The 18,971-nt window shown below is 35.2% G+C and overlaps 2 protein-coding genes across 2 annotated transcripts in view; one reads left to right on the forward strand and one right to left on the reverse strand.

Annotated features, from left to right (window-relative positions):
- AVEN (apoptosis and caspase activation inhibitor) overlaps positions 1–11,403 on the forward strand; it is an 85,592-nt gene extending 74,189 nt beyond the window's left edge. Inside the window, exons 3-6 of the mRNA XM_054635365.2 lie at positions 4,830–4,900; positions 8,354–8,449; positions 9,982–10,342; positions 10,962–11,403. Coding sequence (XP_054491340.2) covers positions 4,830–4,900; positions 8,354–8,449; positions 9,982–10,342; positions 10,962–11,080 — 647 coding nt within the window. The 3' untranslated portion in view covers positions 11,081–11,403. The remainder of the gene's footprint in view (positions 1–4,829; positions 4,901–8,353; positions 8,450–9,981; positions 10,343–10,961) is intronic.
- A 72-nt stretch (positions 11,404–11,475) lies between these two features.
- RYR3 (ryanodine receptor 3) overlaps positions 11,476–18,971 on the reverse strand; it is a 196,058-nt gene continuing 188,562 nt past the window's right edge. The window contains exons 101-106 of the mRNA XM_077180355.1: positions 17,747–17,881; positions 16,094–16,250; positions 14,958–15,022; positions 14,754–14,854; positions 13,198–13,249; positions 11,476–12,409 (exon numbers count right to left, since the gene is read on the reverse strand). Coding sequence (XP_077036470.1) covers positions 12,314–12,409; positions 13,198–13,249; positions 14,754–14,854; positions 14,958–15,022; positions 16,094–16,250; positions 17,747–17,881 — 606 coding nt within the window. The 3' untranslated portion in view covers positions 11,476–12,313. The remainder of the gene's footprint in view (positions 12,410–13,197; positions 13,250–14,753; positions 14,855–14,957; positions 15,023–16,093; positions 16,251–17,746; positions 17,882–18,971) is intronic.

Here is an 18,971-nt window from a genome sequence, read left to right on the forward strand (position 1 = left end):
CTGGTTTTAGATCTCTTTCTTATTCCCTTGGTTCCCCTTCTTTGGCTTAAGGCACTAAATTGCTTCTGATCCAGAATCTGTTCTATGCCTATTCTAATGTTACATTTTTTGAGACTGGGCTTGGGAAACCAAGACTCTGCACAGTATTTGAGGTAATACATGGTAGTGGTATAATGATGTTCTGTCTGCTGTTCACTCCTGCCTTTTTTAGAGTTACACAGAGTTTGTTGCTTTGCACACTGTAGCACTCATTTTCATTTGGAATGGTGCTGCCATTTAAAATCTATTTTCTCAATCTTATGGAGTTTTTATGTCATTCTTCACAGCCTGCCTTCATCTGCACTAACACATGGTATCATCAGCAAATTTTGTGACTTCATTTTCTCCTCTTTTCTTCTCTTCTGTTTTAATTGAGGGAAGAGATTAAACAGCTAGAACCCCAGAGAATCGCACAGGTTGTTTCTTTTCATGTGAAAACTTGCAATTTACTCTTTTCTTTCTACTTTAAGATAATTATTTATTCATACAAAGCCTCCTCTTCTTTTTGCTGCTCTGATGTCTTGGGTGGGAAAGGGAGTGGGATGTCAGTGAGAGCTTTTGGAAGTGCATGTAAATGATATGAACTAGATCCTGCTTATGTGCATAATATTTTGCTTCTTTCAAGAAGTTGTCTTAGATCACACAGATCCTGAACTCTTGTGAGCCTCTGCTTTAGTTTTTATTAAGATTTGTTTCCTGGGGGATTTTTTTGTGTGTGGTTTTGGAATTTTTTGTTTTTGAATCATTGTGTATTTTGGTATTTGTTGGCTTCACCCTGCTTTCCATTTGAAAAAATTTGTATCTGTCTTTGATTTCAATAGGCTGCAGTTCATTTATGCATTAAATGAGTTCTGTTCTTCCTGAACAGACACTCTGTTCCAGAACCAGCATTGATTTCAACAGATCCTTCTCACTCCTTTCTCTGTGACACATTTTAAATTTTGAAGACATCATTTAGCCGTGGTCAGATAATTCTGCTGTTTGGTCAGATGTTTTTATTTTAAAATGTGACTAGTAGTATTGCATAGTTATGCCAGGGAAATAATGTAGAATATTATTCTTTTTGAATCTGGTTACAAATATCTTGCAGTGCAGACTCCTTGCTATCAGTATTCTATGGAGATAAGCTGAAAGAGTTGGGGGATTTCAGCCTGAGGAAAGAGAAGACTCTGGGGAAACCTTATAGCACCTTTCAGTAGCCAAAGAGGGCTAAAAGAGAGATTATGATTAAAAAGCGGATTTAGGGTATAATATTTGCACTTGCAGCACTTCTTTACAGCCATGGCAATCTTAGAAGGATCATGTTAATTCCTTGCTATTCTCATCCTCCAATTTAATCTCTAAGACTACAGAGTATTTTTCTTCTGTCTTCAGTAATGTTTTGTGTGATTGAGAGAGGTTTTAAATTAACAAAATCATTCCACCAATAGAATCTTTCCTGCTGAAAACTGGTCATCTTCCATTCTTTTCTATTTTTAGTCTTTAAATTTCACAAATGAGAAAATATTTATTTTAGATTACAGATAGGATGTGTTTTGATTCTGCTATTCAATGAATACTTGTAGGAAAAGATGATTGGGATAATGAAAAGCTGAAAGATACCTTTTATTTAAATAAATTGATTTAGCTTTATGATATATCTAAGTGGTAGGAAAGCATAGTTGGTTTAGTTCTGCCATTTTCATAATAATTTCACATTTTAAACAATAAACAGTATTGTTTAATATGTGCTTATCATGACTGTTACCAAAGACCATGTGTAAGGTTTACTTGAATGCATAATTTTCATCTACTCTGTATTTGAAGGCCAAATGATATTTGTAGGTAACAGAAAAATTATTCTCAAGAAAAAGAGTTTTTTATGTTGAAAGTAACTCAAGAGTTATTGCAAGTGGTTTGATTACTATTCATGGAATAAAAGGAGGTTATTTTCAGGGTAAAGGAACTTGTGAAAAGATAATTGGTTAGACTAACATTCTCATTGACATAATTTGCATTAAATATACTACTGTGAATTGTAGTTATGCTTTTCCATTTGAAAGGCATGCTTTGTTAGCCTACGTTAAGAGTCTAATTAAACTGCAGTTGAAGTCATACTCTTTAATTCAGCAATACAATATCAAGCTGAGAATCTGTGATAACCAACTCTGTGAGTGTGGACAGTCATAAACCAGTTCTTGACCCCAGTGGATTTTTCCACATGAAGTAGTTTGATTTAGCTAGTTTACATCTGATCATTCTCAGATACCGAAAGCATTTAACTAATCCTTTAGTTTAATTTTATTATTTTATAAGAGTAGAGAAACCTATGTCCTCCTTGATGCAGTGTGAGCAATAACTAGAGCAGTCTTGGGAATATTGGAAGAAAGTATTTGTTCTAGTAGTAGGAAGACTTTGAGGACCATTTTAGTTTTGGTAGGACTTCTTTCCAAATGTAACTTAATAGAGCCTTTAAAATATTATCTGTTAAAACATTAATTTGCACATTTTCATACCCATTTTATAATCAGGAGACTAATATTTTTATTTCTTTAGTTTTCAGAATTAGTTATTATGTATTAACAGTACTCTTTTTGAAACAGAGGCATTTATTTCCTCTTGTGCAATGAAGGGGGAGGTGCTTTTGTCAGTAGTGAGACAGCTGTGAGTGCTCAAGTTAAGTGTTTGCATGTGCAGATAGATGCATAAAGATATTGTCTTATTTTTCCACACTGCTGAGCATCCCTAGAAAAAGCATGAAATTTGATGTTTTTGCTGTATGAACTGAACATTTGTAAAGTTAACCACCTTATTAGATATCTAATTGTTAATTTCAGTGCTTATTTTTAATTGCTGGCACTTCTACTGTTTGCTAGGGGCTGTTTTCAAAACAGTAATCTCTGACAATGCTGAATGTAAACCAAAACATAGCTGATCAGGCAAGGTTCTATATCCCCACAATGCTGCTGAGCCATGTTAGATAAAGCAATTGAAAACAAAGAAATACATATTCAAGCTGGACATGGTAATGGCCTTAAATATTTATACAAATATTCAGCTGAGAAGGTAACTTTCTTGCTGTAATGGTTCTGAAAATGATAATGGTGGACATGCCAGGTACTCAGTGTTACTAGCATATGACTATATTTGCATACCAAATCACAATACTTGAAGTGCAATGAGCTAGAAGTGCACGTTAGATATTAAAAAAAATTTAAATTCCACCTGAAGGATTATTAGATCTGTTGTTTCTCATTATTTGGCAAAGAAATAGCCAGTTGCTATGCCATTTTGCTGCTTATTCCTTTTTTTTTTTGCATAACAGAAGCCAGCTGATGCTTGCACTATTGAGTGAAACTGTTGGAAGGTTGCACTCTCCTACATTTTGGGAGAAGAAGACAATGTTAAAGAAGCCATTTTGGGGAAGGCAGATTATATGTTCAGATTTTGTATGCAGGATTAAGGGCATGATTCAGGAATCATCAAAAGTATGAATGGCGGTTAGGATGTCAAGAGCCAAATGAAAGCTAGATGATCAATTGTTGGTAAAGCCATTGGAAACTTCCTCTAGGGCATTCATTCTCTTTTAGAGAGAGCTCTAGCTTCTCAGCCAGCTGCTGAAATAAGTGACAGTGATTTACAGATGATCACAGAATGGGTCAGGTTGGAAGGCTCCACAGTGGGTCACCTGGCCCAATCTCCCTGCTCAAGCAGGCTGGTCCCAGAGCACATGGCACAGCATTGTGTCCAAATGGTTCTTGAATATCACTAGTGAGAGAGACTCCACAACCTCTCTGGACAACCTGTTCCAGTGCTCACAGGAAAGAAGCTGTTCCTCATGTTTTGGTGTAACTTCCTGTGCATCAGTTTCTATCCATTGCCTCTTGTTCTATTGCTTGCACCACCAAGGAGAGTGTCTTGACACCCTCCCTTCAGATGCCTACAGAGAGTGATGAGATCCCCTTTCAGTCATCTCTTGCAACCCTAACCTTTCATGTTTCCTCTATCACAGACCTTACTTATTTTTTTGAGTTACTGGAGTTCTTGTTTGTTTATTTCAGTAAATAAATTTGTGGGTCTGTCTTCTGTAACACAGCATAGGACTGTTATTGCATAAATATTGCATTTCAGGCAAAAGGATAGTAAGAAAAAGTTTCTACTGGCTTGAAGGAATATGGTAGGTTAGAAGATTCTGTAATTCTGTATTTAACTTAATTAATCCTATTTAAGGGTTTCTTTTAATTAAGTCCTTTTTGCATATGAATTGGAATTTGGGGTTCAGTGTGTTTTTCTGATGATGTGCTGGAGGAGGGAGCAGTAGGAAGAGAGAGACTATAGCTACCAGACAACAGGAAATCTTTATTTGGCTTGTACAACGTGATTTGAAAGAATATTTATAATCCATTTTTAGAAATATTCCCATGTTGGTAAGAGAAAATCTATGTACAGAATTTTCAAAGCTGTTCATAAGACATTCACACCATGAATACTGTGTGTATTCCTAGTATGTTGTCCAGATTGGACATTTGAATGAAAATCTTGCATGTTGGCATGGCACCTAACATCTCATCATTCAGTTTTGTATTGGTTGCCCCTTTTTAGTGCTGTTTTGCAGTAAGTGATTAAAAGACTTATAGAAGTTTGGCACAAATAAGTTTAATATTGTGAATACAAGCAGCATTAATATTAACTGAAAATTTTTGAAGAGGTGAGATTTATTTCTTGAATTTACTTCTTTGGGCTCGGGAACTTCAGAAAAACATCTTTATTCTTTTTTTAAATAAATATATTTTTTTATTTCTTTTCCTTAGGGGATTCCTTTACACAGTTTCGATTTGCTGATGAGAAAGAATGGGATAAAGAAAGTATATGCCATAAGCAGGTAACAGAATTATCATTCAAATGATTTTATATAGATAATCACCTGGGACAGAATATCTAGGCAGTTGTGCCTTCAGCAACAAATTCTTAATACAATAATAGCACTCTTTATTCTGTATATTTTTATCGACTTCTCTCTAATGCTGGAGGCTCTTGTCCTTGGGCATTGTCCTTTTTTTCTACTGAAGACTAATCAAAGCCTCAGGCTTGGTTTTAAGTTATGTTGGGAGGAAAGAATAAGAAAGCCCTCCAGTGAAGAGAAATAAGACTGTCTCTTTGCTTTACTGACTCAGGAATTCAGCCTTCCTTTTTCAGCTGTATTCAAGAGAAAAGTGTTTAATAGAATGACTATATCAAAACCTCTAGGAATATATTCATATGTTGGACTGTGAAGCGTGCTAGTTCCTTCAAATAACAGTTCATATCCTCTGGTTGAAACATCATGCCCTATATAATTAGGACACCAACTAGATTTTTTGTATGTGAATTCTTTATGCTTGAATAAAAAGGAGGGTAGCAGTAGAAGTCTCCTGTTTTCTCTATCAGGATACCCTAAAGTGTCTCAATGTCTGCAGCTGTCTTCCTCATCCAAGTTGCCTAAATTTTTGCAAAGTATATTTAAGAAAATCTTCCAGACTTTTCTTAAAATTGCTGTGAAACTCTGCTTGAGTGTCTCTTGTAACATCCACATGTATTCAAATTTTAAAGATTTGCTATTTATCTTCTAAAATACTACAATAATTATTCCCTGGGAAGTGGTATTTAAAGATACTTTAGAGTTGCAAAGTCAAATTAAAGTGAGGAACTAAACCCAAATACAGCATTTGTCTAAACCACCACCTGTTTCTTTAGTGGAACACAGGCTTTCAGTTACTATTTTTTCTTATCACTTCTTCCATTCCTAGTGTGCAAGATGGTGTCAATATCCCAAATATTAATTTTTTCATAATTTCCTCAGAGCATTTTCATTATAGCATTTAGGTCATTAGAACACAATAATTAATTCCTGAATGGCTAAAGCCATTGTGAGCAGACTGAAGCTACATGTTGTCACCATTACCCTTCCTTTGGTTTCTTATTTTAATCCAGAATCCTGTCCCAGATGGTTTCACAGCATTATCTAATTTTCCACATTGTCTCTGATCTTCAGCCTGATATCTCATGTTTTTTAATGACCCATCTTTCTTTTCCCTGTAAAGCAGATCGAAGTCCAATTTTTATCCTAGATTCCATTTGCCAAATTCCTGGCCTTTGCCTCTTAACTCACCTCTTTCTAGTTCTTTGCCTGTCTACACATTATGTACAGGATTAAGAATTTTAAACTGAAGTATATTGGTTATGAGGAAACAGAGTAAAGCAGAAAAGACATAGAACTAGTTGCAGAATTATTAGATATTTCTCATTCTCTATCTTTTGTAGAAAACAATGGCAAAGCATCAGTTTCAAATGTGGAATGGAAATGTTACAGTGACATCAACAATAACAGAATTTCAATTTATTAAGAATACTGTCTTTCATTTTCACAAAAAGTAGGTTTGCATTTGCTTCATTTCATATTGATAAAATGCAATAAAAATCATGGTCTCATTCATATCATGGTCTGCAATTGAAAAAGCACAGTTATTAGTCATTTGGATTTTTCAATAAAAAATGGTAATTCCAGCAACAAAGTATGCCTCTACGATTCTTTTGAGCAAATAATGCTATGTGCCATGAAGTGTTCATAATCTATTAAGTACTGCTTTTGTCCTTTTGCTTTTTATTAGAACACCACTTTTAAAGAAGTCTCTACTTAGATATCAAATTCCTTCTTCTATTATGTTACTTCTCAAAATTCCCCTTTTCTTTTATCCTCAATATTTCCTCCTCTTCCCTATCCCCACTTTTTTACCTTCATTTGCTATGTTCATTCATGTTAATATTTTTGCAAGTATACATAGCTCCTCCAAAATGCACTTAAATATTTGTTATTCAATTATACTTTTTAGAATTTTTTGTGTTACAAGATTCAAACAATTTCCTTGTCTTTTGCAACTGTGCAGAAGCTACATTTGATCCTTAATATCTGTCAAAATAACTGTATTTTCTGAACATCTTGTTCTTGCTGGGCAATAAGAATTATTTGCTGAAGACTTTGCGAGGTTACTTTCACCAGTCAATCATTTTTGATGGTGATCACTAACCCATTGTAAAATGAAGTTCTCAGTACAGAAGATAAGTCTTACATCAGATACTTCTTTTTAGTCCTTTTATTCTCATTAAAGGATATCAGAACCAGTATTTGAATATAAGAAACTGTTGAATCAACTCCATTGTTTCTTTTTAGAATTTATTTTAATTTTGTAAATATACTGTCAGAACACACTATGTCTTTGATGTTCATTCTTGCTTCATGTGCAGGTGTTAAAAGCCTGTTAAAAGGTGTTGACTGGCTTTTGGAAGCAGTATGAATTTCTTTGACAAATCTCCTATGATATGTCACAAAACTCTCCTAATTTGTGAGTATTTGGACTTCTAAATGTCTGTGCCAGTCTACATCATATTGAGAGGGACAAATTTTTGTCTCTTAAAGTGAGATTTGGAAGCAACTTCTCTACTTCCATGAAAATACAGACTGAGAGCATAGACTGAACTTAAGCATTTTGTTGCCAGATTTTAAAATATGTGATGGATATCAGATTTATCTTTGCCAGTTTATCCATGGTGGATGTGTTCAGAATGTTCTGTTGTACTCTGAGCTTGAAATCTGTTTTAAAACTACTGAAATCTGGTCTGTTCTGTAGAAACTACAAATACCGCTGGTCCATTTTGTGTGATTTTGTTTTTTAAAAAAGGGTCAAGAGAAATGGCAACTTCAATACCTGTCACAGTAATAAAATCTCATTTAGCAGCAGTAGTATATCCTTCTCGAGCATCATTTCAGAAGTGTTTGTAACTATGTACTTTATTGCTTTTGGAAGTATCAAAACATTTGAAAAGATGGGGAAGTACGAAAAGGCCTCTGTTGAGACATTAAATTTAGCTGCACAGGAGCTGCATGGGATGATTGCTTAGGAAGTAGTGGCAACTCATTAAATAATGGCATTTCACATTGCATGAAATCTTCACAGTTCAAAAGATGTTTCAGTTGGGAAAGCTGCTCGTGCCATTGTCAACTTCCTGAACTATTTCCTATTCGAAATTAAAAGGTATTGTCTAAGGAGCATTCTATTTATACCTTGTTTTTTAACCTTAAATGGTTATATGCATTTTAGGTGTTTTTATGTTATTATTTAGCCAAGCTGCTTCATAAAAGTGTATTTTAAACTATTAATTTGTGCATTTCATTAAATTTCTTGAATGTATGTGACAGGAGAATGTAATAATTAATTTGGTGAATGGTTTTGTGTTTGGTTGGTTGTTGTGGTTTTTTTTTCACAAGTGTACTTTACTTAAATGTTGAATTATGTTTCAGTTCTCTGCACTTTCTGTTGACTGCCAGTCTTTGGTCCAGGCCCTTCAGGAATTGCCTCTACATCTAAGGCTGAATATAGCTGCTGACCTTGTGCAGGTAATGCTGTGAAATTTCACAAGAAAATGCAACTATTTTAGGAGAAATAGTGTGTGCGAGAATGATTAGTCTTCAAACAGAAGTAGACTGTACTATATAAGTAAATGCATTCATTTAGACAGGTGTGTCAAGTGGCAGGATACCTCTCTATTGACACATTTTGTGTGCCTATTTGGCCTTAAACAAAATGTCTGGATGTGCAGTATATTAGATTTGAGATTGAGTATCAGAGTGTTTGACATGGAATGACTGCACTGTTTTTGTGTTTGCTTCTCTTGTTAGCAGCTGTTAAAAGTTTGCACCAAAATTTTGTAAGTGCTTTCACATTCTTCCTGCTAAGTATACTAATTGTGATTTAATCTTCTATGTAACTAATATCAACAAACATGCTTTTCTCCATGAATAAATCCTTAAAGGTAAAACTGTCAATTGTACAGGTGAAGAAAGTATCATTTATTCACCAGTGGCAGGATAGGAACAATATTAGTAAAGTGTTCCTTCAAACTGTGAAAAAGAAAATACTAATGTAAGGGAAGAAGAGCCAGTGAGACTTAAATATAAAAAAAATTCTTAAAAGGCTCCATTTGTCCAAGCAAGGAAAAGTATGGCCCTTACAGAAGGATTAAGACTAGCCCTAGGGAGAAGGACTTTGGGGATGTTTGTGGATGAAAAGCTCAACATGACTCAGCAATGTGCAGCATGTTTCAAAGGAAACCTGACCATCAGGTTGGGAGAGGTGATTCTCACTGTCTGCTCTGCTCTGCCTTGTGAGATCCCACCTGGTGAGTTGCATCCAGCTCTGGGGTCCCCAGCACAGAAAGACATGGACCTCTTGGAGTAAGTGTAGAGGAAGGCCACAAAGTTGATCAGAGAGCTGGAGCACCTCTCCTGTGAAGACAGACTGAGAGTTGGGGCTCTTCAGGCTGGAGAACAGAAGGTGCCAGAGAGACCTTAAGCACCTTTCAGTACCTACAGAGCAGAGCTGGAGAGGGACTTTTCACATGGGCATGTATAGATAGGACAAAGGAAATAGCTTTAAGCTAATGGAGGGTTGTTTTAGATTAGCTATCAAGAAGTTCTTGACTGTAAGAGTGGTGAGGCACTGGAACAGCTTTCCTAGAGAAGCTATGGACTACCTATCCCTACAAGTGTTCAATGAATGCCAGGTTGGATGAGGCTTTGAGCTATCTGGATTAGTGGAAAGTTCCCTGCCCATTAGCAGGCAGCTTAGAATAGGTAATTTTTAAGGTCCCTTCCAAACCAAACCATTCTATGATTCTGTCAGTGCTAGTGTTAGCATACATTCTCATATTCTGTAATAAGAGATAAAAGGAGTTTGTATTTTGCATTTGCTATTGCAAAAGTATCAAGATAACTTTAGTTTGCTTTTACTTCTGAATTTGATTCTGCTCAAATTTCCTGTACCTTCATAACTGATCAAGTATAGCAAGTATGAATTATAATCCAAATTAGACAGAATAGTAATAATAGATAATCATTATAAAGACTCAAGTCCTTTCTTGTACTCATAGGCATCAACACCTCTAGAGATCCCACAGATGAAATCTAAAATTTTTGAAGATGGGAAGAAGAGAGAGCAGCTGTTCCGACAGTCTCTGGCTCAGAGTGAAACCGGGTTGGTCTCCCATCCTGTTGGTAATTCTGTTGCTCCATCAGAACCTGGGAGTAAAAATGGCTCTTGGGCAAATGCAAGAGAATCATTTCAAAGAGTTCATCCACTATCAAATCAAGACACTGACCATTTGGATGAAGAACTAGATCTTCTCCTGAATCTAGAGGCTCCCATTAATACAGAAAATAGACCTGTGTCAGGTACATTATCCTGCACCATCTCAACTGAGAAAGATTTGAAAATGGATTGTAAGGAAAATGGTAAGTAAGTTTTCTCCCCAGCATGACCTTATTTAATTTTCACTGGTCTCTGTTTTGGTGATGTTTTTGAATTTTTGATTAGCCAGTCAACAGTGCTGCTATCATAATTTCTGTCAGACTGCATTTCATTTATCTGGGGCTGTGTTCTGGCCCATTTGTTCATTTTCAGTTTTAACTCCTCACTAATCTGAAGTTTTACCATTGTCAGTTCACTTTAAACACTAAGTGAAATTCCTCTGCAAAACAGCATTGGGCTAATGATTTAGCAAAAATTTAAATTTAAAAAAATGTGTTCTGCTAGAGAGTGTACTGCTATTTTATTGCAGGGAAGATAAAGTATTTATATCAACTTTTAGTTCACTGTGCTAATAGTGTACAGAAGAATTGACAACTATTTCTGATGGCTTCTCCTAAATGCTACTTTCAAACTTTACTAGCATTGATTTTACAAAATGAAGTTTAGCATGGAAACTATTTTTGGAATATGACTTGCTGTTCTTCAGGAAGGAGGGATTGTGTTTAAATACAGTCAGTTGTGCATTGAAAGCAAAATGATACAAGACAGAGGTAGTATGGATTGGTTTCCAGATTTTCAGTCTTCTTGTTTTTGCATCTCTAGAGCCTTTAAAAGTAGATATGCCTGAAGAGAAGAGCACATCATCACAGCAGCAGCAAAGTACATCCAAAGATGTTACTGAAGAAGAGCTTGAAGATTGGCTGGACAGCATGATCGCCTGAAGCTCAAATTTCCTCATATGAATAATTGAATATAGCAAACATAATGTAGAAACTTGAATCTTTCTTTATCTCCTTGTTATTTCCTTTTTCTGTCTGCCAAATGCCTGTTTTTCTTTGCTGGCACTTAAAATATTGTGCAACCAAAATGAATTTAGATAAGATTGAAAATTGTTGAAGACAAATGATATTATTAGAAAGGTCTAAAATTTGTGATAGAGTTTTCTTTGCTAAAAAAGCAGACTACAGTGCAGAAATAGAACAGTTATTTCAGCTTGTACTTGTTCTATGTAGTCCTTAAAATAAAGCTGTGGATGAACAATGAATATATGTGTTTTTAGTTACCATTGTCAAAAAACTCTGTGTTGTACAAAAAATGGGAAAGAAGACAGCAACAGTTATATTTGGTTTATAATACTTTATTGCAGAGGGCACTTTTTATTAGAAGAAAAAAAAAAGCATAATCCTAGCAACTTCTACTTGCAGGTGACCATACAGCATTGTTTTATTTTGGCCTAAGATTTAAATTGTGTTCATTTTGATACAGTGTATGTCTTTTAACAGCAGCATCTAATAAGCTGTTATTGAAGGTAGTATATAAACAAACTTTAAGTGCAATTTGATACAGAAAGACAGAAAAGCAATACAGTTAATGGGTCTGTTCATCTAGAACACTAACAAAAAGTTTGCATAGCTATGTCTACAGAGGTTTTAAGGCACTTTAATGTTTCAAGGTTGACAAAGTGTTTGAAAATGATTCTTTTTAACTGCTTAAAGCTTTTCAAACGGTATCTTCATACATTCACTAGCAAATACTGTGGGGAAAAACTGGACAGCAGTTAGTTGAACTATTTTTCTGAGGTACAGTCTCTGATGTTCAAGTTCTTCACTGTCAGATGTGCAATAAAGATGCCTTTTAGCCCTTTCAACTGTACTGCCAAACACCAGGTTAATGGTGTAGTTAAAAAGTTGTTATAATTTTAGGCCATGTTTGAACTGGAAGGCTTGAGTTAATCTGGCATAGTTTTTGCTAATTAAAATTCCAACAAAAGACCTGTTTCATATGTGGTAGGTACAAAAAGCCTCTGAAATAGTGTCAAATTTTATGTGTGTCTTGAACTTTGAAGACATTTAAAGCAAATACAAGCTGTGAAATTATGCCGTGAAAAGAACAGATTTTTTTTTTTTGTATACTGGATCTTAGCAGTTCATGAATAAATCATTTCTTTTGTGATATTAGCCAAGCTGATCCTCATACTGTTTTCGGAAGCAGTCCCCTGCCGGGAAAAAATCCCAACATCTTTCTTGGTACATCTTCCACACAAATGATTCCTGAAAATGAGAAAGAGTATTTATTTTACCAGTCACTGTGCAGTTAGTGCTGTAGATAAACTTTTAACAATAACCACATATTGTGCCTGCTACCATGGAGTAGAATTTATAGACACTGGAACGCAAGATATTGTAACTCAATAATGTTTATAAGAGTTATACTTAATTCAGTACTACTGAAATTTAAGCTCTATTAGTAAAATACCAAAGTATAAATTGATTAATCTCTTTATATCAGAGCAAACCTGTTGACAAATTTGTATATAAGCAAATGTATTTTGCTTTGAATGGAAAACAAAGGTACTTCTGTGGTATTTGCCTAAGAGCTTCTTATTAGAGAGAAGATATCATTAAGTTCTAGTTATTTTCTTATTTGTTTACCTTTAGAGCCTAACAATGCTAATATATGGTCCCCCAAATGCCTATCTATCTACACATATATATAGATTTTGACTATCAATAGTAGCTTAACTACTTAAGCCTCTTGGCAATAAACTAAACCTGGTGCATTTGACATTTTCTTTTCAGAGATAAGATGACAGTAAGATTACTACTAACTGACTTCTGACAGAGTTCTCTGCAGTGAAGCAGTGCAGCATTCCCCTCTCCCTTTTGTTTTAACCCTTCTTTTCTTTCACTGGCAGTAGCCTCTTGGGGAGAGTGGCATCATCCACACTTCTCAGTGGTACATCAGTTCCACCTGCTGGTACAGAGCTACAAGGCTTGAGAAGATAAAAATGTTAAAAGATAAGCTTAATGGTTTTTCTTAAGTTTTATTTTCTACTCACCTGGCCAGTATGTTCAGTTTCATCCTTGTTAATTAGATACATTAAGAAGAACCTGAAACAAGCACATGAAGTGGGTATTAATGGAGGAAACATGATCTCTCTGCCTGACCTTTTCTAGTCTGGGGTATGTGTGGAAGATAATGCCAACCAGCAAAGCAATGACACTACTGGGCATCTAAAGTGCTTAATTTAAGGGAGAAAATTCTGTCCTGAAGCATGTCTCCTGTGAAAGTGCTAGCAGATAAAAAATCTGTAGAAGTAGAAAAATGCAATTTAGCATTTCCTTCGTTTCAGTGTGAGGAGCAGTACCTGAATTAGACATATGCCAAATTCTGAGCACATATGCTCCAACATGTCACCTTGGAAGAGGTTACCATGGCTACTGCATGAGAAGTGTGGTAAATACTAAGCTGCACCAGGAGTTCTGAGCACTGCTGCTATACAGCTCATAGGCTGAGCCTAACCTTCCCCAACACCTGAGCTCAGTCAAATGTTGAGAGCTTCAACTAATTAGGAAGACTGTAGAGAGTCAACTGTGGTCTGTTTAGAGGTAATACTAGTCATGATTGGTCAGTTTTGGTGCAGGGAATTTGGAATGAGGCTATGTGCTTTTGTTGTGAAGGAAGGAAAGTACACTGATTTTAACAGTTGTCTAATTAAAGGGTAATCTGGATAAAAAGATGTTCACTATATATTCTATTATGAAGAAAATGGCCATTTTTAAATTACGGTGAATTAGAGGTTCCCATATAATAACTAAGCAATTTGATACAGTAAGAAAAGCTTGGATGTTGTAGACTAGTAAAACTAGAAGAAGTTCAGATGCAGTATTCCAAAGCCAGCCTGCTATAAGATTTCACCAGCTTCTCCTTTCATTCTACTGGTGCAATTCTTGTATAATTAACTATCTTTGTTGTATGAGTAACTAATGCAACAAGAATAACTTTTTTAATATCCTCTTACTAATGAAATACTAATATCCTCACTTACTATTGAAAGTGGAAGAGCACTCTCTTGGGAGTTTGATACAGTCTAAACATGTGCAGGTCCTGAGTCCTTCAAGGTTTCAAAATGTTCCACTGCCACTAAAGAACTATAGGAATGGAGTTAACTATTTTTGGAGCTTATCTTTGACCACCTTTCTACAAGTGCCTTTATTTGCTTTGTTTTGGTTTGGGTTTTCTTTTTTTTAAATTGAAGCCAGTTTTCTCTGGTCTCATCAGCATTACTAAGTCACCAGAAGTCACAACCAAAATTTCCAAACTAAAGCAACTTATTAAACTGTTCCCTATACTTCCCCATATCTGGCTTTCCTTCCAGCAGAATAAGGAGCTGATGTTCCTTCTGGTCTTATACTACTAAGGTACTTCATGTATAAGGTGAGCACCTTAAAGGTAACAATCAGTATGGAATAGAGGAGGGAAGACCCTAAAGGAGAGGAAATATTCCTCAGTTTTCTAGAAATCTGGCTTGGGATTTTCAGCAATGTGTGCACCTAAATGACACTACATCTGAAAGGTCTCTTTATCATAATTCCAATTGTAAAATGTACTTACAGATAGTTTGCCAAGTTATGTTCTTGCAAAGTATGAGTTTCAAAGCCATGTGGAGTTGTGTCAAAGTAGTCATTGCCAATTCCACAAATAAAGCATTTGGTCTGAAAGCAAAAGTTGTGGTTATAGATTAATTTTAACTCAAAAACACTAATTGGTGACAATCTAGGTGAACAAGAGCAATGAAAAATGTAATGTGCTTCCTACCTCCATGTCCTCCCTCACTTGTTCTTGCTGGTCTCTTAATTCACCAAAAGCATCAATAATCAGACCTGTTTCAAATAGAAAAGTAGCAACACTTCAGTACTTAGCAATATTCATATTGCAAGTAATGTCATTCCTCCAGTGTCTAGAATTTAGAGTACTTATACATACAGGCACAATCTTGAGAGTGGAAAGATTTTTTTGTGCTTTTTTATTAAAAAATAATATTATTTAATAATATATTATATAAATAATATTATTATTTAATAGTTCATTTAACCATACACAAACCCATCTCTTTTGTTCCCATAAATGAAATTAATTTTCACTCTCCTTCTCATTAAACTCTTATATCCCAAGTCTTTTTCAACATAGACAGCTCTGCATTACTCCTCCACTTTCAATGTTTTAAGAAAAGAATTGGATAATAATTTTGGAGACTGTGACATTTGTAACTTTTGCTCAGTATAGATATGCTACATTTTTTTCTTTGCCACAAGGTTGCAATAAAACAGTGTGGTTTTTTCCATCAGCCTTAGAAGAGTTTATGCAATGAGTGTTGAATGCTGCCCATCACCGAAGAGGGGTCTTGTTTGCTGTAAACCACAACTGCAACCCAATTAAAACTGCAAATCGGCCTCTGAAGAGAGGAGTAAATGGAGGAAAGTTTTCTGGAGTCACATTAGACATCAGGATGTTAAATGGCTATGTGCCCATGGTGACTTTCTCCATGTCATTTACCCTTTCCAACTGGAAAGTCTCCATTCCCCAGAGAGTTGTGGCGATTCCAGGCTAAAAGTGAGAAGAGTGTCTTCAGCAAGGCTCTCCAGAGTTTTAAATGCTTAGTATAGGAGAACAGTGCTCCTGCACAAGGTTCATCATTGCTGGATAGTTACAAACGTGTTCATAAAGACTGCAACCCATCTACATTACATTCCTAGTGCTTTGACTTTGTGTAGTACTTGGGAAAAGGCATATTATGTATAAATTAATATAAAATTATTACTTTCAGAAATAAGGATTTTATGAATTCAGGAATAAGTCTTTACAGCAATACTGCTAAATTTACCTCAAACATAAATATAGTTTTCAATGGTGAATTAATTTTGAACAATGCCTACTAAGGTAAGTGATGGTACCTTGAATAATGGCCAGTAGGATAACAATGACAAAGAAGAAAAATGTGATGTCAAAGACAATTCGGTACATTTCATAAGGGTCTCCAGCAGGATCCTCAATTTCATCTCCAATGCCACCACCAGCTCTTACACCCACATACATGTGGAACAGGTAACACTAAAAAAGAGAGAGGAAAATTACAGATACATTTACCATGAACTATTCTTTTGGGGTTTTCTTTCTTGTTTTTTAAATTATTCTGCTCTGCTAATTCTCTTGACAATTTAAGTAACAAACAAATAGTAACAAGAACACATAATATCATTCCTCATGTATCAAACACAGTGCACTAAAAATCTGTTACTGTCTTAACTAATGTGATTCCACCTTCAGGTACACTTACTAAGAGGGGGAGTCAGCATCAGCTGTTACCTGCTCCTCCCTCACTGGGTCTTATTTCAGACTGAGACTATTTTGGGGTTATTTTTCTTGTATTTGTTACTGTATTCAACCATATTTATTCCTTATATTGATTTCTAAGGTTCTATCTTGCTCTGAGTAAGAAGAAGACTTGCAGTAGACTTAAAGTAGTCTTGCAGTGAAGTTTAGCAATGTGGAAAATATTGCCATAAAATGAATAGTGGGATATCCACAAGTAGATCTAGCTGTTTGTAGGTTTCTATATAAATTAATTTTGCAATACTAGATGTCTGATTTATTATATTGTAAATTAGTTGTGATCTGTGAAATGACCTGTGTTCAGTTCAATGCGGAAGAAATCACTTTAAAAAAGTATTGTCATATTTTTAAATATATAAATCTTAATCAAAAAAATCTTTAATAATGTGTATATTTAAGCTCTGTAAGTATTTTTGAATGGACTCTTCTGTCAGAGTGATAAACTACTGATTTTCCTGTATGATTGGCTACAGTCTTTTAAACCACCTTCAGCCACACAGTGTGGGTTAAAACCAATATCAATCTCTAACCACAGCCAGTATTCTGGAGTCACATTAGATATCAGGGTGTTAATAATGAGTATAAAACCTGGCATTAGCAAACACTAAACAGAGCTATGCATCCATTTTTATAATGCAATTTTACTGATAACCTAAGATACTAGTGCGAGTTAAAAAATATTTTAAAATGTAGCTTCGAATTGATTTACCTCACTTAATAGAGTGGTTTAAAATGTAGTATAGTTTTATAACTGGTGCTATTAATATCCCATAATTCATATAACCTAAATAGGGACAGGAAGAGCTTGCACACTTGCAAATATTGGGAACAAATGGGGCTTCTTTGTTGTGACAGCACAGCTTCTTTTTGAAGCTCTGACTAGTTTGTCCAGAAATTCCTTTTATACTTTGAGGGTTTGCCATCCTCAGCTGTAAAAGCATTGTGGCACATCATAAACCACAGTATTTAGGAAAAAACTTCAGAATACCTTGCTATGTGTCATCTGTTTGCTGTTGCGTTTAGGTCACTGGAGAATACAGAGGGAATTTCAAGACTACTTGTATTTCCAAAATGATATGTATCAAGAAGAATAGCCCAATGGATTTAACAACAAACACATCCCGCCCCACTCATCCCTCCCCTATCATTCTGTCTAAAGAATACATTTGAAAATTCAGGATGATATTTGAGGCACATGGCAATGTTTTAGTTACCGTCATCATGTCGTCACACTTCATGTCTGGTTCATCTTCATCTTCACTTTTGTTGTAGAATTTGCGGAAGAAGTTGAAAGCCACCACAGTGTACAGGTACACTACCACCGCCAGGAGTCCCACAGTAAGCACAAGCTGAGTGTGGGGACATGACATGAAAATAGGCTTCAATATCATTTTGACAGAAGAGGCATGCCTGCTTGGTGCACTGCCTCACATTTTGAAAATTAGTCGTATTGTACCTTTCCCAACAGGGAAATTAATGATAGGAGTTACGTGTGTATCACCAGAGCAATTTTTGACACTCTTTAGTTTAAAAATTTAATTATACTAACTTAAAATACTGGATATACAATAAAAATTAAATAATAAAAATAAAACCCTTTAGATAAGTTGACAATTTCAACTAGGACTTATTGGGACTTATAAGGAGTATTTTCTCTTCCAAAGCTGTTTAGCAAAGCCATTGCTAAAATGGAGAGAAAATTTTTTGGATGAGAGTGAGTAATTTTCAGGTCCCGCCTGTAAGGAAATAAAATCATTAGGGGAAAAAGTTTCGCAGTTAATGAGACCAGATTATATTGTCTGTTAAAGTTGGTGTTAGAAGATGCAGCTCTGGAGAGGAGTTTACTCAAAGCTACATATTTTAAAAAATGCAACAACCAGTATTTACTCTTTAAAAGAAACATAAGAGTATTGAAGGACAAGCTGATCAATTATCACTATCTGCAGATCTGTCAGCATGCTCCTGAAGTGAACATTTCAATGCAGAAATCTGCAGCTGTCTTTCAGTGTTCATATTTACTTGCCAAAAAAGCAACAAGATTAGAAAAATTCTTCATTGCTGGTTAAGAATGTAAAAGCCATGGTCTTTAGTTAAAACAGTTTTGTCAACTATGCTCGGTTTTGACTATGACATTTTTTAAGCAATTCATAAGGAAGATACATAAGTCATTACAATCATTAAAACTAATATGGACTTGGTCTTCCTGAAGTAAAATAAATAGTATAAAATCAGAGTTTTCATTCGTTTGTGTGATGATAACACATCACCGTGTGTGGGTATATTTTTATGCCTCTTCCAAAACATCATGTGCTATAAAATGTTTTGACAAATCTAGCAGGGCATAGGTGTGGGCTTAGAATGTATGTTACTGCATTTGAGAAGAAATAGAATGTATATGTTTGAAATTATATTTTGGGGAATTTAGATTTCTAAATGTGA

This window comes from Agelaius phoeniceus, chromosome 6, assembly GCF_051311805.1.
Source record: "Agelaius phoeniceus isolate bAgePho1 chromosome 6, bAgePho1.hap1, whole genome shotgun sequence".
NCBI lineage: Eukaryota > Metazoa > Chordata > Aves > Passeriformes > Icteridae > Agelaius > Agelaius phoeniceus.